General features: G+C 34.5%; 1 protein-coding gene across 2 annotated transcripts in view; it reads right to left on the bottom strand.

Annotated features, from left to right (window-relative positions):
* The window catches only part of TNPO1 (transportin 1), a 68580-nt gene that overhangs the window by 5776 nt on the left and 39609 nt on the right, over positions 1–23195 (bottom strand). For both annotated transcript variants that reach the window (XM_057363775.1, XM_057363776.1), the window contains 18 exons: positions 22398–22531; positions 20085–20166; positions 19280–19402; positions 18705–18823; positions 16150–16210; positions 15344–15512; positions 13648–13800; positions 12235–12460; positions 9532–9703; positions 8070–8156; positions 7191–7298; positions 6856–7014; positions 6674–6761; positions 5541–5639; positions 5240–5335; positions 2400–2475; positions 1510–1609; positions 107–181 (listed from right to left, as the gene is read on the bottom strand). In XM_057363775.1, coding sequence (XP_057219758.1) covers positions 107–181; positions 1510–1609; positions 2400–2475; positions 5240–5335; positions 5541–5639; positions 6674–6761; positions 6856–7014; positions 7191–7298; positions 8070–8156; positions 9532–9703; positions 12235–12460; positions 13648–13800; positions 15344–15512; positions 16150–16210; positions 18705–18823; positions 19280–19402; positions 20085–20166; positions 22398–22531 — 2127 coding nt within the window. The remainder of the gene's footprint in view (positions 1–106; positions 182–1509; positions 1610–2399; positions 2476–5239; positions 5336–5540; positions 5640–6673; positions 6762–6855; positions 7015–7190; positions 7299–8069; positions 8157–9531; positions 9704–12234; positions 12461–13647; positions 13801–15343; positions 15513–16149; positions 16211–18704; positions 18824–19279; positions 19403–20084; positions 20167–22397; positions 22532–23195) is intronic.

Below are 23195 nucleotides of genomic sequence, written 5' to 3'. Positions count from 1 at the left end.
CCTCCACAACCAGAAACACAATAAGAGCTAACAGTGAAAAAGAAAGAAAGAAACCAGTGGATGTAGAATAACCATCATAAAAACAAACTTATCTTAGAAACCTTACCTTACAGAACATGTCTCGAAGATCATCTTTTGGGCTAATCCATGATGCAACAGCATCACAAAAAAATATAAAGTCCTATAAGATTAAATGAGCATATAAGTTAGAAACCTCAAGTTATACATCTGAAAACAATGCTTGATGTTCATTCTGTGAACTGTGGATGGTTTTTCATCCTAATTCACAACTGCTTGTGCTTTCATCTATTTTCTTCCACTTAATTTAGACAATGGTAAATTATTGTATACCTAAATGTTCAGCAACAGAAATTGCTGAGTGTCTTAAATAAAACCACAATGAAACCAACCCCAACTCACCCCTCTATATCACACAACTTTAATTCTTTCAATATACAAACGAATGCCAGATCCACTCATTTTAATCATAAGCAACAAATGCATTCTCTCACATATTTCCTACTGGGGAAAAAAGCTGCTTTATTTCTTTAAGCAGTTTTTTTTTTTTTTCTGGGACACACAGAACATTTATCATACAGGTTTAAAACCAAAGCCATGTCAAAATCCCTACACTTAGTTCATCCGCCGTCATGCATTACCTCCTCCTACACTAACAGAACACCAGTCTTTAATAATTATGTTTCTAATGAGAATGATTTCAGTAGTAATTGAGGATAATGATTATAAAGGAGGGATGGGTTAATGGAATTAATAAACGTTATTTAACCTCTTCTTGTAAGCTACATGAACAGACAGTAGAAGACTGAAATGTAAGTACAAAATAATGCATAAATGAAATGAACTGAACATTTCCAAACAAGGTAAACATTCAATTCTTGTGTTTCAGGAAGAAGAATTCCAGGCAGAAAAGGGAGGAAAATCAGCTTTGTTCTCCTCTTATAATATTGATATAGCTTTACTTCAGAGGTGTGGAGACTAAAAATCAAGTAATTTTCTATTCTTCAGTTGTACCACTTATTTTAAAGAGATGCATGCTCATTGTCACATTGGGTAAGTTGGAACAGAATCTTCCATACCCAACTGTTAAGAATGAAGGGGTAGTTACTGGTTTTGTTCCATTTCTTATTTTAAAAGCCTAGGCTATATCTGGAAACTTTTACCTTTTATTTGCATACACATCCTGACCACAACCTAATAGAAGTATCAAAACACAGTTATTTTAATAGAAGTTCATTATTTACATATTCATAACTGCAAAAGAAAAAATCTGATTTTAACAGTACTCCTTTCCCTTTTAGGTGACAATTACTGAAGCATCATGATACCTACCATTCACAATAAAAACATTTTGGCCTCCTTGGCTTCAAAATAAAGTTACAGCATGTACTGCAGGAATCACTTCAAGGAAAACTTTTTCATACTCCAAATACAGTTTTCACTAAATTTCACATAAATAAAGAAAAGTTAGCTTCTATTAATGTATCTTACTTGGACTACTCCACTGGGGTTGACCGTAATCATGGTACATATCCCACGAAATGCTGAATCCTTTTCCTCATTGTCTCTTATGTTTCGCAGAGAGGTGCACCTAACAAGTTGGAAAGCAAAACTTAGATAACTCTTACATTTCTTCAATCAAGTCAAAACTAAATGACAGTATCTGATGGAATAAGTCACACTAAGATGATCTGAAACACAATTTTGAACACTTAGAAAAATACTTGTCACACACATTTTTTCCTAGCATAATCCCATAAGGCATCACCTCCAGATTGTGGCTTTTATGTTATACTGTATGCAGTTAGAAAGTGTGACCTGTATTCCATTAAATACAAAAGAAACATGTATTTGAAATACTTATAGAAACTATCATTATTAGAAGCAGAACATAAATTACTATCACAGTATGAATTATGTCAGATACCACTTACAGAACAATTATTGAACTTTAACAGCAGCAAGCAAGCTATTTGATACGTAACAAATCTATAAACATATATTCCTTACAGCATTTCAAGCCTCAGACTGAATTTTAAGTAATGCACAGTTTAAATTTTACAATATTTGCATGCATTGTATTATCATTCTGGTGGATTTTAAAATGCTCTTTCATAGTCAAGCTTTAACACAGCAAGCATGTGACAATCTTATCCCATGCATAAATTAGTCGTTAGCCACAACATAAAGAATACATGACGGTGCTACTAAAAACTCACAAACCTGATAGGACAAGATTAGTCACATGGTTGGCAATGATTAAGGATTGAGATTTTGTAACCAACTGAAAATATATCTAAAAGTGAGATAGAAGAAAGAAAGAAAGAAAGAAAGAGAGTGAAGAAAAATGAATTTAAAAAAAAAGATTGAATAATACACACCAGGGTCTTATAAACTGCTGTAGCATGGGGGCCACCTCTTGAGGACAAACGTAACCAAGACGACCAATTGTTATTGCTAAGGTAACGCAATCACGGTTATACACCACCAAACGCCAACCAAGACATGAGCAAATGAGGGGGGAGGAGAAAAAATAAAGAAAAAACAACAAATAACTCAGAAACAGAAACCAACAGAATCTGTGTATGATAATAAACATAAGATTTCACCAGTGCTGTTTATTACCACCCCCTAAATAAGAGGCAGCAACATATATGGTATACTCTCCAAGGTAAAAGAAAAATTAAAGAAGTATGAGAGAACACCAAAAACACAATTTTAAATCTAAAGGCTTTCTGACGTAAGCAGTCATTCTGCCCTCTTCAGAGTAATTATTCGCAGTAAAATTACCTCTACACATTTAAAGTTTTTATTAAAATGTATTATAAGGGATATTGTTTTAAAAAAGGAATGAACCATTTTCAGTTTTAGTATCAAGTATTCTAAACATTTTTTAACCAATATTTAGAATTCAAAGGTTTTATAGATCTCATCTACCAGTAAAAACATATTTCCAAATACTTTTTACATGGAGTATGAAATCGTGGTCTGTCTGAAAATCCTAAACAGATGGAACACTTCACAAAGAGTAACAAATGTTTGTCTTCCTCATAATCTGACGGAGAATTTAATTTAAAATTGTTGCTAACTCACAGCAACTGATTGCAGAACATTAATTCTTTAACCCTAGTATTTCTCCTGTTCACAGATGTTTTCCTCATGTACAAGAATCTGACTTCTGATACCAAAGCATAAGGACATATGAAAAGTAAAATTGCTTTATCAGRTGATTAAGTTGTTTGATTAGGTAGTTTGTTCTTTGCTCTGAGGGACAGACCAAAGGAAATATCATGCAAATGTGTTTTAATGGTGTTTGCTCAACTGACAAAAGATTAATCTTTAGAAAAAGGAGAGGGTGCGGAATAATGTATCAGGATTACTTGAAGCAAAATACATGAATAATACTAAAATCCAGCAGATTTGTATGAAGCAGAAAAAGGAAACCTATGTTCAAGGGACATACTATGCAACACTCTAATTAACAGGCATTTGTGAACAGTTTCATGAAACATGCAATAAAGCAGATGATGCTTTCTCCAATAAAAGTTTGGTGTAGGATATACTAGCAGTCTGAAACATATTAATTCCATGTGATGCAGCTCACTGTTAATGTACTGTTTTGCCCTCATTTTATTCAATTTCCATATACACCGTCTAAACTGTATCTTGCAAAACTTTGCTGCAGTGAAAATGAAAATATAACTTTAAGTTTAATCTGCAAATTCTCACAGCTACAGCCTGAACAAGGAGTAGAAATCCCTGTTAAAGTGTATTTTCGTAAGTATTTTCATAATTACATAGAAAGCTACAGCAAAACCAGCAGTGGCACTCAGCAAAATATCCCACAACAAACTTTTAAGTACACCACACTCAACATTTATTTGCAGTTATCCATCCACATTTAGAGTAACTATTAAGAGAATTAAAAGAAAAAAAAAAAAAACAACCAAAAATCAGTGTTTGGATGCTTCCAAAAATTCTCTTAACAATAATGGAAGCAAACTGGATGCCTCTCAGTTACAGGTATTACACATCCATCAGTGCAGAGAAAGGAAGTCAGGGCAGGGGTAAGGGAAACTTACATTGTTATATAGCTATACCATTTTACTGTTACACTATTCCATAGTGTATTACACAACTAGGTACTTGCTTCAAAATTTTCTTTTCAAAAAGAACTACCTATAATATGCCATAAAACTAGGTAACTTTTCTTCTAAGTTCACCTTCCATACTAAATGGGTTAGGGGGGCAGAGAAAGCACAGCTTTTAGTTTAGGAGAATACTGGAGGAAAAATATGCTTTGAAAAAATCACCAAATTATCTCTCACTTTGCTCAAAAAGTGTAACTGTAACATAGTATTTGCATCATATTCAATCACGTCAGGTATAACAACTAAACTGTCACTTTCTTACATGACAGTTTCCAAACAGAAGGGAAAAAAATCCTAATAAAATAGCAAACAATAAACCCACAACATTATCCATAAATTTTTGCTTAAGTATGGAAGGTGCTTTTCATACCCAGAACATGCCCTCTATAAATGCAAAGAAAACAAGCCTCAGAAATTCCAATTCATTAAGGTRTCTAAGAATTACTCCCAATTTGGAATGCAAAGCTGTGGGCCAGAACACAAAATATGCATGCCATTATCATAATTCTTTACAGAAATTTGTTATTAAGTGACCAGGTAGTAGAAATTAAACACAATTTCAGTTCTGTCATGGTAAAACTGCCATCACAGAATCTAGATTTTTGTGCATGACATTTTTTAAGTTTACCTTAAAAATAAGTGCATTTTTTTTTAAATCAAAGGTTGCCAATTCCATTTTTTTCCAACACTAGACATATATATACAGTACACGTGTAAGGACATGCATATATAAAAATCAGTGAGAAATCAAGCCTTTAAGTGTTACTGCATACATTTGTCATATTTAATACATAAATAAAACTGGAAGAATGATTATGCAGATGATAAATAGATACACTAAATATTATAACAGGAGAAAATAAGTTTCAGAATCTAGATATATGGTGTGCTGAAAGACTGAGACTTGTAAGAGCTCATGCAAAACAGAGTTGCTTTTGCTTATAAAAGCCAAACATGTAACAATAAAATCAGTTCTTGTGTGGTTTATTCCCCTAAGAAATTCTAAAACTAATTGTAAAGTAAAAGAACTTCTAATTTCCTTCACCATGTACAGTTCATTTTTTGGGTACCTGTGTTCTCTAACAACGTCTTTGGTGTGTTGGGTCTGTTAATTATTTCTACAAGCTGGTGCAAGACCATTGGAATATAAGGCTGCATTTCTATACCTGAAACAACAAAAAAATCAGAAGAAGATGACCATTAACATACATAATGTAAAGAGCACACATACACTTAACTTACTAACAAGCACAAGGATCACAAATGTAATTTAAATACTAACGTAAAGGTATCACTGGAAAGAATTTCACCCAGAACACCCTGACAATTAATTCTAAATGTGCAGAAATTTGAAGAAAAAAAAAATCTTACCCATCTGGATAGAGATTTCTCCAATTGCCCAGGTGGCATTGTTACACACAGAAATGAATTCAGGATTTAGGTTGGTTCCCAAAATTGGCATGAAATCAGCTAGAAAGAACAACATTTCAAAATCTCATCACACAGTATAACCATCTAGTCCCATTGCTATAAGACTGTGAGTGCAGAAAAAAAGCTGTTTCAGTAAAAGAYAATATAAGCCTATTTAAATGCTTAGGAAGTGTTACATGTGAATCAACAAGAGCTATATTCCAGCTATTTAACAGATTAACCTGGAATTTAGAACCTGAGTAGGTAAGTGCAAATATTTTCAAATTATGCATGAAAAATTTTCCAAAYAGGCTTTATTTTAGTGTAACTTTTTATGTAGAAAACTTTTTGTCTCCTTCCCTTGCTCAGGGGGAAGAAGAGAAGGAAAGAGAGGRAAAAAAACCACAGCTAAAAGTACTGATGGTTTTATACAGCTGAACATCCCCCAAATCACCGGRATAATGCGTATTCAGCACATGGATAACTATTCAGCTACCCATGAAGAAACAATAAAGAYTAGAAGGCAATCACATCTTTCACTAAATTTCAAGAAAAAATGAGTGAAAAGGGTAATTATAGCATCTGCCAAATAAACTTTAGATTCTATCCAAATATTAAAACCTYTCAAAGCATTCATTTGGCAAGTGCATCTCAACAGTGTCTGTGAGAAGAAAGAGCAAATATTATGGAATTATATCACTGATGCTACTTCCCACTAAAATAGAAAACAAAGAAAAAAACTAAGTAAAACCTACCAYCTACTCCAGTTTTTTTATTTATATATTATATATAATTTTATTTAACAATAAATTCTAGTAGAAATAAAAGAGTTACAAAAATAAAGGAGAAAAATCAACTTTGGCACTGTCTTTCCTCTTTGCACTATCTTCACTGTCTTTTGCAACATGTTTYCTTCACATGCAATTCCAAGGACAAAAGACTACAGACTTGCTGATAAAGAGATAAAATTACTACATACAACACCATAAAAAGGCAAACCACAGAGCATGGAACTTAACGATATATATATATATTGTTATASAACCTCTTAGGCACTTGCAAAACAAGTTGTTAAACATGTAAAAGAAACATACCGATGCAAGGTTTAACATGCTGAAAACATGCCTTCGTCAGGTCACCTAGCAATGCAAAAGAACTCTGCCGTACCTCAGGCATTTTGTCCTAAAAGAGAGGAAGAAAAAAATTATAATTCTAGAAGAGTTTCWCATTCTCCAAATAAAGAGAATGTTTGCATCAAATAGGTTACTCATCTCACCTGCATGCATTGGTACATTAGTGTCAGGATATTGCTACGAGCCACTAGCTGTTCAATGTTGCCTCCAAGTCCTTCAGCTAAACCACTGAGTAAATCAAGAGCCACAATCATGAAATCTTTATCTGGAGCCTCATATTGGTCTGGCTGAGCATTATGCAACTGCAAAAAATAAGTACACATTTTAAAAATCATACTAGATTTTCTCAGGAGTATGTATTAAGAAGTTTCAGAACTGCACCTTCATTTAGACATTCAATCTCCCTGCAAACCTGTAATTTTACATAGTTAACAGATTGGTTTAGCAAAGTAACATTGGAATAGTTATAGCAAAATACCATAGCTTGTGCAAGTGTCTTCTGCACCAGATTTACACAACGCTGGTACACAGGTTCACAGTATGGAAGAAAGCCAGATTGCAAGGCAGTAGCAACTGACGACAGGCACTGGAATAAAAAAAAAAGGAGAGAGAAAACAGTCACCACTTTTCCTCACAACCCTGAAGTGTCTTTTACTTTTGAGAGGCGACTTTGAAGATCACTAGTATTTTAAGTACAGCAACATGTAACTGATTAAGTAAACACAACCTAGAAAGGCGGTACCGATTAGCTGAGCCAAGGCAACTATCAGCAAGTTGTTACTCACTACTGTGTATGCCAGTTGAAAAAATTTCTCAGCAGCAGAATCTTCTTAGAGGTTGCCAAGAAAATGCATACAAAACCACTTACGATAATTCAGACAGCACTTACACTAAGCTGCAGTATCCTGACCATGAACAAGCCCTAATATAACCTAAGAGTTACAAAGGTAATTTTTCTAGGTGTTTTCCTGCTACACACACAGAAAGTACAGAGCATAAGACTGCATGGTCTAATTCATACCTTCAGCTTCTCTGACAATAGTTTTAATGGAGAGATGAAGGGAGAGCAAGGAGAGAGAGAAGATAAGTATAAAAGGAGGATAGAGCATTTTTTTCTAAGAGAATCCTATCAAAGAAAACTCTCCAGAATGGCAGAAAAAATGAATMGATTTCTGCTAAACTTAATGACATTTTCTCAGTCATAAAATTTTCTTGCCGGTCAGAATATTTTMTCCCTAATGGAAAATAGCTAACACTGTCAGCTTTTATAGTCATATTTCCTAATAGGAACATCTTCAGTAGAAAACATAATTTCTAAAATAGGTTTGATAAAAAATATTCACATTTTAACATTTACCTCTAATAAAGGGAAGAGATCTTTATCCTCATCCTTCAGCATGTTCCACTTCTGGATTAATGGAGGCATTAACATCTGAATATATTCCTGTTTAGGATGAATACACATCAACATAAAGTGCTTAAAATGCTTTACTGATTACTATTTTATTTCAAAGCTACATAAGAACTGAAATATATTCTACTTTTACTTGTAGAATATACTTGTACTTTTACAGAAAAAAAAAACCCTGGTGTACTGTAATTCAGTCATTGTTGCAATTCATACAAGTATTTTAATACTAGAATTTACAATTTTTGTTTGATTTTTTTTTCTAAAGCACAGAAGTATCTTTACAAAGGGAATCTTTTCCTCCAGGTTTGGTTTCAGTATAGCTGCCTGGGTTACTGCAAATCTGACTGCCTCAAAGCCTACAGAAAATATTTTTATATTTACATTTTGGCTCCACATCTACCACCTGCTTTTTTCAACCATCTTCCACTGCTCTTGATGCTACAACCCTATCTCCATGACCACATGTTCTGAAACCTCTTCCTCAAACTAACCACATATGAAGAAAGCAATTTCCTATCCCTCCAGAAGGCACTTACCCTTCTCTACAAAGCTGGCTTCCCTGCCACTGCACAGCCGCAGTCACAAGGATGTTAAGCAAGGCACATCTACAATGCAGTGCTTCCAGAAGGAATCCTAAGAGCCAAGAAATTTTGCTAGGCCAAAGATACAAAATTCTAATGACTAAAGAAAATTCCACCCTCATCAGGAGCTGCTATTTGGCTTCCTCCTGGTATTGTCAAATGTCAAGGTGGCCAGGCTCAGAGAGAGACTGGAAAATAGGTCTTTTGAGGGTGTCGGGTCCCAGATGACAAGTAAAACACCATGGGAACACTAAAAATATATTTTTCTAGGGTGTCTATGTCATTTGAAGCACTACAGAGAAATAAACAAGTTTCAATAACCATCATAAGATGCAAACATATCACATGTACATCTTCTACTAATTAATACATGTACACAAAAAAACCCAACTGATTACATTTGCCTGTGTGTTATTTATAATTTGTCCCAAGGATTCTGTATTTTTGCACTGGCAAGAGACAGAGCAGCTTAGCTATACTTACAGCAGCTACATACACACGCACACACACACACACACACACACAAAGAGAAGTGATATCTATATTGACATCTCCTCCGAGTCAAAAACCTTTGACCATGAAGAAAAAATCATGGTGAGTGGCACATTTCACAACACACTACACATTATTGCTTGTTTACTCAAAATGGCAAATATCTGTGTAGAGGGATAATTATCAGCAGTCTAATTTATCTGCAAATATGTAGTACTAATGTAACCAACATTGACACATCAGYATTTCTGGATTATGTAAAGCACACTATAAAAAACACAGAACAAGTTTTTCAAATATGATGAGTTCTTCTACAGAACATAAGGTATACTCACTGGTTTATTTAGATGATGTCCTACAGAATCTGCTAGGGTTCCTATAGCATCATAAAGAATGAGCAGGTTTTTATGCTGGTATTTACTAAATGCGAAGACCAAAGTGTCAAGTATATATGCAAGATAAGGAACAAGCTCTGTACAAGCCTCCTCTTCTAGAGTAGCAAAGGCACTGAAGGACAATAAAACAAATCAGTTAGTACACTGGAAAAAATGAAATTACTTCAAAATGTCCTACTTCACCTTTTTCAGTTTAAACCTTCAGCTGCATTTAGTTCTCAAATTCATGCAAGACATGCTGCCAAGAAGGGAACACTTAGACAATATTGAACTTTTGTGACTGAACACAGAATCATGCATAAGGATGCGGCTCTTATGTTGTAAAGAACAACATTTTAAAATATTATAAATATTATTTATTTAAAATAAAATTCAATAGGGACACATTGATGCCCCTACCAAAAAGAAAAGCATTAGCAGAAAAGTTAAAATATACTAACTAAAGTACAAGGAACCACAACAATAGCTGTTTGAGTTAAAAATGGACCACTATCTTAATGACACAGTATCTGCACCTAGAGATTTTGGTGCTGTTGTGCTGGAACAATGCAAAYATCAGCCTGTACTCTAAGCAGTTCACTACATAGAAAAAGATACAGAAAGACATGGGAAACTAAAAGCAAAATACAGAGGATGAACAACTTTAGCTGCTTTTTGTCAAAGCACTCATCATCACCTCATGGAAACTACTCAGCTTGTCTACCCAGAGTTTGAACTGCAGCATTMAGAAAACTCATTCAAAATGAAACAAAATGAAACAATCCCCACACACCAGACATGCTGCTTAAGAGAAACATCAAGGACAGGAAAAAACTATGGAGCTCTTGAAGATGTACTGGTCTAGTTTTGTCAACAGGATTATTATTAGCTTGTCTCTGCATTCAATATGCATGMATCACTGCATAAGGTGAACAATCATTTAATCGTCTACTACCAAACACAGAAATGCCTTTTTTTTTTTTAACACAAGGGAACTGTGAACTAAATGGCTAGCATTCATACTTTATTATTATTTTATTATATTATTATGAACTATGTTTTCAGAAAGGCATACTACCTCATCAGGAAAACATATTTCAATATATTTCATATTTCAATAAAGTATAATTTTCTGAGTCACCAACTAAAGAAGTAGTTTCTCAGAAGTACAGAAATGAACGTTAGACATATGCTATACTGTAGTTAGGAACAAAAACATACCGTTTCTTCTGACAATCTGTAATTTGATAAACATTAACAATCTATGCAACTATTTACTRTTGGGATGAAGCTTTTTATTGCTATCCAAGCAGGTTCAGTGGATTTCGTTACAATTTAAAAAACTAGTAAATGTTTTCAATTGTAACAACTCTACATTTCTTTTACACTGGAATTTCTCATTTATTTTTAGGTGCAATAGTAAATTTAGTAAATCTCTGCTCTCAATAAAGTATCTCAAAACATGCCTGATATTGAATTCTTAATTTAAAAAAATAAAATCAGGTGTACTGCAATTTTTAGTATTTCCATTCTAGACTTTCTGTTACTCTAAAAGTTTTGGCCCACTGCACATCCTTCATAAACACCATGTGAGGTTATTTAACCCTACTACACTACAACACGGCTGAGATCAACAAAATGCAGATTTTCCATATTTTGAACATGGCAAATTTGAAGGTAAGTGGAATGATTTCCTTTGGGGATTCTTTTTGGTTGCTTGTTTGTTATGGTTTGGCTTTTTCTGGGACTTTGCATTAGTTTTGGGKTTTTTTTTAATTGAACAGAGAAGACATTGAAGGTACCCACATTTGATAATCAAATTTGTGCACACATTTGGAGACAAAAAAAAMCCAGTGTTTAATTACTAGACTTCACTAAGTACATTTCATAATTCATTGTATCTGTTCTCAGGCAAGGATATATTCACCCCTTCTGAGCAAAGCTTAGGTCAGGAACCCTGAAYTCAGTACTGTCCTTAAAGCACTACTGATACTTGGTGGGGGCTGTTATTATTAAATGTTTCAGGTGTACAGAGGCAGAAGTAACCATTTCATGAAGAAACCTTGAAAGTTTGCTGTGTATGCTCCAGTCTGACTAAAACTCACACGTACAATTTTTTGTTGAGCTATCTGCACAAGAGGTGCACCCATTCCCATTCCATAAAGTCATGTCCACTAATCAAGCAATTAATTTTAATGTTCTTAAAAGAAGTAGACAAGGGGGAAAAGGGAATCTTATCTCTCTTGAAAAGAAAAATAATATCCCTTGAAAAAATCATAATCCAAATGTTGTGGTAATGTTAAGAATAAACAGTACCAGTAGTCCAGTGATACAATAGCTTTCCACTGTAATCAGTTCTGACCATGTTCATAGAAATATTAAAAAATGCCAATTTCTGGTCAATGAAACATCATATATTGAAAGTAAGTGTTGCAAACAGCTAATTTACTACAACAAATTATTTAGGCTGCTGTTTCACATACTCTGAAAACAAAGTGCACAAGAGAAATAGACATTAACATTTTTCATGCTATAATTTTGAAAAAGGTTGCATCTACTATTTAAGAGATGGAAATACATTAAGGGCAAGAAATGGAGTTGTGAATTCACTGATAAAAAAAAGCAGTGTCATGGATAGTGATGTTTGCTTAAGCTTYGGCTTACCTGCAGGCAGCTTCTTGTACTCTCTTGTTGCTATCCAAGATACGCTTTAGCAACTCAGTCATTAATGGCTTCAAGTATGTGTCTGGGGGTTGGCTAACTACCCAGTGTGCATAGCGACTAAGAGTCCAGCATGTAATGGAGCGCACAAGAGCCTTTTTGTCAGAGAGGCACTGAATAAGGTGAGGGATTAGCTCTGGAAGATATGGAATCATACCCTGCATGCAGCCTGGAAAGAAAAATATAGGTATTGCAGTACCAGAATTAATGAAAAGTTATATTGTTCTGTGTTTCCTGTAAGAGATATATGTTCGTTCTCTATCACACAGGAATACAACACGAAAAGTTAAAAATACAAATATTTTAATGAAGCAAGTCTACTTAATTTATACAAATTTCTAAAATAACCCCTTACATGAGCAATAAWTAAAATTACTACCATGATAATCTAATAAAGAATTATTAAATTATTAAAATCTTAATTTGAACTTATAATCATTTCAATTACATTTCTACTTCAGTGCTTCCCAAACCTCCACAAATTCTCCTTATTAAATACAGAATAGCATGTACATCCTAAAATACATCCTACAAATAAAGCTTCTAAAGCTTGAAGCTTCTACTTCAGTCATCTCAAACTAAGCAAAAAAATACCAAGCAGAGAAAGACTGGATTGACAAAAAAGCATCACATGAAAAAGGATTCCTTAAGAAATTAAAATGTCTTTTTTTTCACCTAAAATCATATAAATACTGACCACCAATAAAAGCTGCACCCTTCAAGTCAGTAAGACACTGAAATTTGCCAGAAGGACTCACTTGCACCTTCAAATCAAAACCAACTACAAATTTTCTAGTAACAAAAAAAAATTAWGTTCATTAGACACTGTGAGAAAAGAAAGCTAATCCAGGCATGGACCCAAATCTACTTCTTCAGCCTGCAAAATGGACAGAGATGCTGGAACTTCAGGCAAAAAGCCACGCAAGACTATGAGTGAGTTAAAACGAATGGAAGTTAGCTTATTTTAATTGGAGAATCATCTACAAAAGGCCATCTACAAAGGATGGAAATCATAGGAGTGACCTTCTCCATTTCTGAAAACCATTAAATATAAGGTTAAATTTTTTTAAATATTTGCCTTCTATGAAATCAAGGTACTGTTTTGGGAGAGATCAGCAACTGTATACCGTGAAGTTAAGAAAGGGAGAAAAGAAACTATTAGTGTGTTTAGCCTCCCAAATATGCATAAACCTAAAAATTAAAAATAAAGCAACCGCAGTCACCTAGTAGTAGATGAAGCGATTAATCACCAAAGCCAAACCAACTAAGGACATATATTTGTTTGTGTATGTAGGTTCACCTGAGCTGCTTTAGAACTAATTAAAGAATCAGCAGATCAGCAACCTGTTGCCTTACCTTCAGCAATTGCACCAAGAACAAGGATACCAGATTCTTTAACTACCCACTCAGGGTGGAAGAGCAATTCCTTCAACAGTGGCAAGATGTGTGGCAGAAGTTCATCACGAAATACATTAGCCAGGACATCTAGAGCAGCAGCAGAACATTTCCCTGAAGGGAATGAACAGCGTTAATCTCTGTTTATTATACAAATAGCTGTACTTAGGCAATATAATCMGCTTTTTAACTTTGAGCTGCCAGTGAATTCTCAGCGTACTAGGAGGAAACCTACTCCCACTCCATTGCACTACACAGAGATCCACTGTGCTCCCATGCAAAACCACAGCTCTTAGAAAGCTTAACATCAGTTTCTAACATTAGTTCCTTCTTAATCTATCATAAAGATTGCACTGGTCTCACTAGTAAACAATGCTGCCAATTGTCACRTTATGCTGGTGCTTCCTCTCTGTTCAAACTGGAAGTCAAATATAGAACACTGGATAAGAAATAGGACACACAATTCTGATTTTCAGATAATACAAGTTTTCTCAAATCCAGATAACATACATCATTACAGATTTCTAAACTGTTATGCTCTTTCTCTTTCAGGCCACCATTCCTGAACAACTTCAGCTTTCTCACTATCTTAAGCAAAACTGCATCACAGGGCACCTTATGTCATTTGAGCTATCTTTCTCAGAAAATATGTATTTAATTCTGCAATCTCTAAACACAGCAGYGACAAGAACATTAAGAATATAAAATTATACTTTCTTTCCCAAGRTGCAAGCTTTACAGAAACAAGCATATTTGCATTCATATTTTCAACAACAGTTCTCCAGATATGTCTTAATATTGTTCAACCGTATGCGTGAAGGTACATTCACCTGCTGTGAAAACATGTGGCCTGGAGGAAAAAATCCGTATGTGGTTATGTCCACATCTCAAAGAACTACTCTATAATGAGGTTGTTTGCAAAGCATATTCAAACTGGTTTTGTCAGAATTTCTGTAGCTATTTTCTGTCATTGAACKTCAAAAACAGTTTGTGGTGCTTAATTTCCTTATAACATGGCCCATTAGCCTAAAAGTCCTATGATCTACACACAGGCCAGCCAAACTTTGAGTTCCTCACAGCCATCTCCTACCTTCAAAAMTGAAGTAGAGTATTCTGATCAGAAGCAAATTCTCATGTAGAAAAAAATTATCAGTAATGGCCATAGATGGTACCATGTTCACATGGGAATAAAAAGCTACCCAAACGAAACCAAAATACAACCCAATTTTAGAGGGAAATTGAAGAAATTAAAGAAAGCATTATTAAGCTTGATGCAGTATCAATGTGCAAAGCTTTTTCTCCCCTTCTTAAACTGAAATTAAACAAGTGGTACAGGATTTTTTGATTACTTCATAGAATTAAAAGTCTAAGTCCAAAAGCTCCATTGACTCATACCAAATAAATATTTTTAACTTGCACTGCCGTATTTAAAATAAGAAATAAGCTTACAGATGGATAACTTTTGCCAGTACATTTATAAAGTCAAACTGTCACCTGAAAGGCTCCCCCTGCAACATACCCACCAATTATGTCAGCAAATTTGTGCAGTCAAAAACAAAGCTTCAGTATTTCTACAGACAAACTCATCTTTCTACTGTGGTTCTTGTTTTATGCAAGTAAGCTATTTTAAAACATTTCACACATTACTTTGACATACTTAAATTCCAGTCAGAAATAGTATCATCATCATCAAGTTCATCATCATCATCGTCATCATCTTCAATACCATCTTCTTCATGTTGCTGAGCCACCGTCTTTGAACGATGAAAACGAGGCCTTATGTCCTGCTCACTATCTGGAATAGCTTCGTCTTCTTCAACATCCCCCTGTTATCAAATTGTTTTATCAGATAAACTAGTCCAACAGTTTTGCTCAAAGAAGTTAACAATGTAGTTTTAATTCAAGGTTTTTTAAGTGTATAAAAGGTTCACATCCCACCTGAGCTGCTCAATTAACAGAATGCCATTGTTCTGGTGTTCTACTGCTACTAGTACTACTACTACTGCAGAAAAACAATAGCAAGATACAAGCAAAGAGGTAGATTCACCCACAAAGTATCCGTCTTATTAAGAAATTACTCAATGGGAATGAAATAGAGAGAAGTGATTGAGAAATTCTGATACACAGACGTATGTAGTGATGGAAAAAGCCGTGTATTCAACCCAGAAGGCAACAGAATTAATTCTGAACATTTTTTCTTATGCCACATTCTTGCAGTTGTTCATAGTAATAGCATCCCAGCTCTGCCTAAATTGTGTGGAAGGGGACTGGAGCAAAGCAGGAGAGCCACAGACTATTTTCCAACAAATATGCCATTAGAGGCATTTAGTATTTGCAACAGCATACCTTGCCCCCAAAAGCTAATTCTCCGTTTAACAGATGTTAGGCTAAATCTGTCCATTCTGATCTATATGTCACAAGCTAACCAACTATTCCTACAGAGTAAAAGAAAATGATGCTCACCTTCAACAGAATAATATCAATCTCTGAATATTTCATACCGTTTACCAGCACAGGTATCAGCCTATAAAGAAATATATATACATATCAAATTAACACATAAAAGAGCAAGCCAATTTTCAGTTACATGGGCCATAATTTTGGGTGCAACCCTCACCTTCCAACTCAAAAGAAAAACACCATAGCCTGATAACAAGAGCTAGTATCTAACCCAAATTCCATGTCATTAGATTCATCAATACTTTGTAATGGGAAAAAGTGTTAATTTCAAATTACAAACTTTTAGATAGAAGTAGTCAGATGGCACAATTTATTTAGTTATTCTGAAGCACCTTCCAGAAATTACCTATCTATAGGTTTTCAGTAATAATTCAAACTTCCGTAATATGCAAGATAAGTTGGCTCTTGCCAATTGTACTTGTCACTTCATTTACTTGTCAATGAAGACCCCATCTCATTACTTTTAAAGATGGAGGCCTAACTACATTAAACTCTCCGATCACCTCATGACTAACACAGTAAAATAAACCTCCAACATTCCAAAAATCTTGACTAATCTGTATTAGGATTTATCTCACTAAATTGGTTATGATTATGGGGCTCCAGCTGTACAGATGTATAGCTAAAAAAGTACTAAGGGAACAAATCAAGTATTTCACATAAGAACGTGTTTGCCACAACAAAAGGAAAAATCCATTACAATATATAAGCCAAATATATTAGCTAATAATAACCACGGATGATGCAGCAACAGTGACAGACTCAATCTTGCTATATTCTGCAGGTGAGAGGCATTGCTTTTTAAGGTATCAGACTTGCTCTAATATTCACACACTGTAATAGTACATTACTTCCTGAACTTTGAATGGAAAATATTAATTATATTTTTTTATAATTTATTATTTATTATTTAACTTTTAATGGGAAATATTAATTATATTTATTATGTTCCTTTATATTATATTTATTTATATTTATTATATTCCTTTGAAAGGAATGATAAATACAGACATTATCAACAATTCATTGATATTTCTGCAGCATACTTCGTGAAGTATGCATTTTATAAGAAATGCCTACAGGCATAAAATTAAACATGTTAAATACCACACAAACAAGTTTTAAGAAGGTCTTGTCCCACTTTTAATTTAACATACAAAATTTTAAGATTGTCAAGTACTGAGAAGCTTATATCCTAGTCAAACAGGACACACCAAAAAATAAACACACTTGCCTTAAAYAAACATGACATTGAAAGATCATGGGAAAACTGTAATGTTACTCCTATTCATTTATTTTTCTAGAAATTTGAAAGCTTTTTAAAAAAATGAGTATGATGCTGTTGCAGTGTCAAGGTTCACGCAGGCCAAGCGAGCTTTAATACCAGCAGTTATCAACCACATGATGGGTATTGGGAACTTGTACTATCAGTCTTTTGCCTTTTGAACTACAGAAGCAGGAATTAAATAAGACACTYTTAAAATTTAAAAGTAATTTCTCATCATGTTTGTTCTCCTGGTTTTAACTCCTACTCTTTCTCTGCTACAGYACATTTTATTCTCAGTTTTCTACTTTTTAACTGGTTAAGAAAACTGAAATATTGCGCTCTTTTTTAAATTACATTACATCTGTAATTCCTATTTTTATTGAGAAGTATGTGTCTCTTCAATCATTCTGTTCTTCTACACAATATAAAAATAAATAACTCAAAATCTTGGCAGAACTCTCTCCTAAATTAAAAAATCTTCAGTGCAAATATGAAAAGAAAGAGTATTCATTTGCTGGCCACACTGAAGAATTCATTTCCTGCTAAAGACTGTAAAAGACTTCAAATTAGTCTGGTGAAACTTACAAGCACTCTTGCAGACATAAAGATGTTTACACTTCAAACATGGATATTAACTCCCATTCAAACAAAGGTCTATCTTTTAAAGCATACGAAAACTTTTTAAAACTTAAAGGTTTTGAAACTTAAACTAGTTTTGAAAGGTAGGTTTTGAAACTTAAACTAGTATGAAGCCACAGAAGTATAAAGGAACAAATTGTCTATGCTTTCTTCAAGCTTAAATTTTAACAGTAATCGATACAAAATTGATTTCTAAATCCAAGTCACGTCATGTTGTTTTATGCTTTTTCTAATGAGCAACTCTTTGGAYGACTATGCAAATTGAAGAATTGCACAGAGATGCCTACATTACCAGTAGTCAAGACGACAGGATTATGGTACACCAGATATTATGGGTAATGCCATGCGGAGTTGCTCACTTGAGCTTAAGGGCATCTTACCATATCTTTGCATTCATGTGAATTTTAGCAGCTTGTGAAATTTGAGGTAAGCACTATAGTGACACAGTTAAGTTGTCTCTGGAGCTCGCTGGGTCTTGAAACCCTCAGAAGTCTCTTCAATTTTGCTATGCACAAGAACTAGCTACATAAGAATTCTTCTAAGCATACTGCAAACCATGTACACTGTCTGTAAGAGTACCCATGAACAAGTCAACTAACATTTTAAGAGGCCTATCTGAAAACAAAAGAAAGTTGTAATTCTTGATACTTACTTAGTAAGATGCCGACATAATACCTCTTTACAAATTGGTTGTTCAGCCAAAGTCAGCCAAAACTCACATGCTTCCAAAGCCACATTTTCATCTTGGTCCTGGGTCCTTTGAAGCATGTACTACACAATGTAAAAATAAATAACTTGTATAAAATAGAAAATTTATATTAGAACTTTTTCATTAGCAATTAAAGAGCATCTCAGCAATGTCAAATAACATGCCTTATCTTTGTTACGTTCAACACACCCTAGAAAGGGGCAGCTTCAATGTGTAAACTGAGGCAGCACTAGCACTAGTGACAGACTTCTCACTCAGGGTCAAGCAATGCCTAGCTGTGATCCCAGTCATTTTGGGATCATTAATTTAATGAAGAATAAACAACTGACATATGCACTGCCAGTCAAACACAATGTAAACGTGGCAATTAGATAAGATGAAAGCTTTGCAATCTCATCTTGAAGGGAAATAAAGAGTCGGCAGGTGCAAGAGCAACATACCTGTTCTGATGAATGCTTTTTATTTGTYACTATTCCTACAACATCAAACAGGAGAATCTACAAGGACATGAGACTCACCTCAACTATACTAATCATATGAGGAAGCAGGCGATCCATCCGAACTTCCAGCAACATCACCAGAGCACGACAAACGTTTTTGCGTACTTCAGGCTCCTCATCACCAGCCAGTGCAAAAAGATTCTGTTGGAAAGTAGTAACAACTGAAAAACCTAAATTCACCAAGTTTAATTTGTATTAAAATTGACGTTATTGGCAGACATGAGGATGTACTTCTGTACTTGCCCAACCCACACCGCAGAACATTATTTTAGCTTTTAAAGACATATGGGCAAATTAACTCTTCACCTTCTCAATGTGTATTTTATACATGAACTGTGTAACTACCACTTGGTATAAGAACAGCATTTCCTGGATTATTCTTTCCTCCTAAACATAAATTGTGACAGTACATAAGAGCAGCAAACAAAATACTCTAGATACCCACAATCTTTCTCATCCAAGTTCACTAACAGTGTTCAGACAGGCAGACAGGCCCAGTGACATGCACTTCCCAGAACACAAGACAGATTGATGCCATTATTTTTGCACCTTCACACAGCAAGAGCTTCCCTTATCTATGAAAAAGAAGCATCTTTTGAAATAGACCTGCATTTTTCACTTACAGAATGGTTAGCTTGGAGCACAAGCATACAGAATAAACTTCCATTCTGTATCCAGAATGGAATCCATGGTGACTGAAGCTAACAATAGGCAACCAGAAATGGGGGAGTTTGGGATAGAGGTGGYTGTAAAACAGCTCAAAACTTCTGAAAAATCAGATAGGTAATTTGACTTAAACCCCCAACTAAAAATACACACCCACCTCAATAAAAGAATCTATGTGCAACATAAGAGCTTGGGTTCTGCTGATGATAAATTGATTGACGCATGCCACTGCATGAGACCTACAACAGAAACAGATAAAATACATACGTTTCATGAGTTAAAAACAATTTTTAAACTGTACTCATGCATCATAAGCTTAAACCAAATATCTTCAAATGCAAACAAACCAAATCTATGCATTTGTAGCATTACCAAGCAAAATTACTAAACTACATTTCAAGTACTGCCTTATTCTCTGATATACCTAATAAATATTTAAAAACAAAGGAGTCTGTAAATAGAAAAAAGGGTGGAATGACTACAGCTGGCATATTTGTTCTGAACAGTACGTAAGGATGCTCTTTTTGACCATATTATGACTGTAATCTTCTCTGATATTAACATACAAGTCAACATGGCAATACTTTAGCATGACCTTCTTCATTGTTAAGCATGCAATAGCCTTTGCAATAGTTTTAGAATTTAGTGAGACTAAAATGTGTCTACAATATAGATGTAGCTTAGAATGAACACCTAATTGGACACATAATAAAATACTTGTGGAAGAAACATTCTAAGAAATGAAGCACTGTTCTTCTATTCCATTTCATACAAAGTCATTACTTACAAGTATTCATTCTCAGAGGCACAAAGCAAAACTGTCTGTAAAACCTCTGATGATCCATTACAGTATTTTTACTACGGTAACTTCAAACTCTTATTCTGTTCAGAAATTTCTTGGAAGATTATCTCATAAAACATTGTTCAAAAGTTGTCTTTTGACAGATTCAATTATTAAGAATTGTACTGACATTACTAGTCCTTTTCATACCTCAGCAATATGTACTAAAAGTAGCTGTGGGTCAGCAGCTTAAACTTGAAACCTGCTTTAAACTTGACGCTGTTTGAGTCTCAAAGCCATGAACAGCACAGCACGGGAAAAAGTGAAAGACCTTACAGTGTGATAAGGAAAAAAGCATGTTTTCTCCCTCTCTCACAGCTGCAGAAAATTATTCAGTTTATCTTTCCACAAGACCAAGTTCACACTTTGTTTCTTAGCAAGTACCTTTTATAGGTGAGTTTCTAAACAGTATTAGAATCCTATAATGATTTATACTCTTCCTCTTAGTCTTCACTGTCTACTACTCTTGGAAATAAAGAATTGCCATCTTAAAGTTGTCAAATAGAAATTTCAAACAGAAGATAAAACACTTTTCACAGAATCATGGAGAATAGTAGAATGGTTGAAGTTGGAAAGCACCTCTGGAAGTCATCTGGTCGATGSCTGTGCTCAAGCAGGGGCACCAACAGCCAGCTGCTCAGGATCACGTCTAGTTGGCTACTCAGTATCTCCAAGGATGGAGATTCCATCACCTCTCYAGGCAATCTATGTTTGGTCACTCTCGCAGTCAAAAAACTGTTTTCTTATATTCAGAGGGAACATTCTGAGTTTCTGTTTGTGGCCACTGTCTCTGGTTCTGTCACTGGCACCACTGAAAAGAGCCTGGACATCTTTCTGCCTTCCTCTCTTCAAGTATTTACACACTCTGATGAGTCCCAACTCTCTCAGCCTTTCCTGATATGGCCCTTTGCTGGAGTCTTTCCAGTATATTTGTACCACCCTTCCACTAAGYAGTCCAGATCTGGACAGAGTACTTCAGTTGTGGGCTCACCTGGAAGATGAAGGGAAGGATCACCCCCCTGAACCAGCTGGTTCAACACTCCAGATCAGCCTTCTTTGTGGAGAAGCATTCTGTTGGCTCAACTCAGGCTAAAAGCTATTGTTCTTTGTAATGAATACTAACAGTAACATTTTAATTCTGGATTTTTCTTTTACTGTTACTTTGGAGGGATTAATAATTCACACTGAAGGGAAACCCTAAATTAATCCATTTAATTTGATTCAGCTGAAAGTTTGGTTAAACGCAGAATTCTTTTCTGTCAGAACTCAAAAACTTGTCAACRAAAGAATTTTTAATCTCCCATTGCTGAAGCTATTAAAAAGGAAATGTAAAATTTTTATTTCTAATCAGAATATCAAGTTCTAACCACAGAATTGATTTTTTTTGTAATAATATGCAAAATCTTAAAATAATCTATTTGATTTTCAAAATCATTGACTGAAGAGGAGACATTCATATATTAACTATGCAGATAAACATGAAAATTACTGATGCATGAAATCTCTGTGCATCTCTGCAGGATCATTCTAAAACCATTCAAGTTTTAGACAGATCTACATAATAGAAGCATTGCTGCTATTGTAAGTAAAATTTTAACAGGTAACTGCAAATACAACACATAAACCTACCGTATTTTTGGACTACTGTGCTTGAAGAACTGCAARAATTTAGGTATCATGATATTGAGTGGTCGGTCCAATACATCACTATCTAAAATTTCAGCAGAATCTTCACATATCTTCTGAAGAGCGCCAAAAGCACCCTGTTTAAAAATAAATAAATCAATAAATATCTTATTTTGCATTCTGAAGGAAACAGAATGTTAGACTTTATATAGAATGGGTAATTTCAGCACAACACAGTAAATGTAACTAGCTAACACTACAAATACTAACCAATTAATGATTAAATTGAAGTGTTCTTAAAGGCGTTTTAACTAAAACAGCATCTAAGCATTGAGTTCTCAAGATGAGTGAGTCTGCRACAGATATGTGGTAATTTTCGTTTGATTTGATGGTCACCTATTCAAATATATTTTAAAGCACTTAATACTCATTTGRTAAGTAAATAAAATGGGGCAGAAGTATCCAAATTAATTACATATCAAATTGTATTTCCTTTCACAATTCATTATGCAGCAAAACAGAATGATGGTCAATTTGAATTTGATTTTCAAATGTGGGGGTGTTTTTCTGAGAGAAAGAAGCACCCAAACACTACATAACAATGTGGCATCTTGGACCMCTAGTCATCTCTGAGGCTTGCTTTATGCAGAATGTTTCCCACTTTCAAGGAGACATTATCAAGTAATTCAAATGGTGTGATCACAATCTTAATTTTTTTACATGAGACATAGCTTTACTTTTTTCCCATAGTTTAAAACTGTTATTTACTTATTTCCCTTCATACAGACTGAACAATTGATC

This window comes from Malurus melanocephalus, unplaced genomic scaffold (genome assembly GCF_030028575.1).
Source record: "Malurus melanocephalus ecotype Western Australia unplaced genomic scaffold, MMel_1.1 scaffold_31, whole genome shotgun sequence".
Lineage (NCBI taxonomy): Eukaryota > Metazoa > Chordata > Aves > Passeriformes > Maluridae > Malurus > Malurus melanocephalus.
The sequence above is the reverse complement of the archived record's forward strand: the minus strand, read 5'-3'. Positions and strand labels throughout refer to the sequence as shown.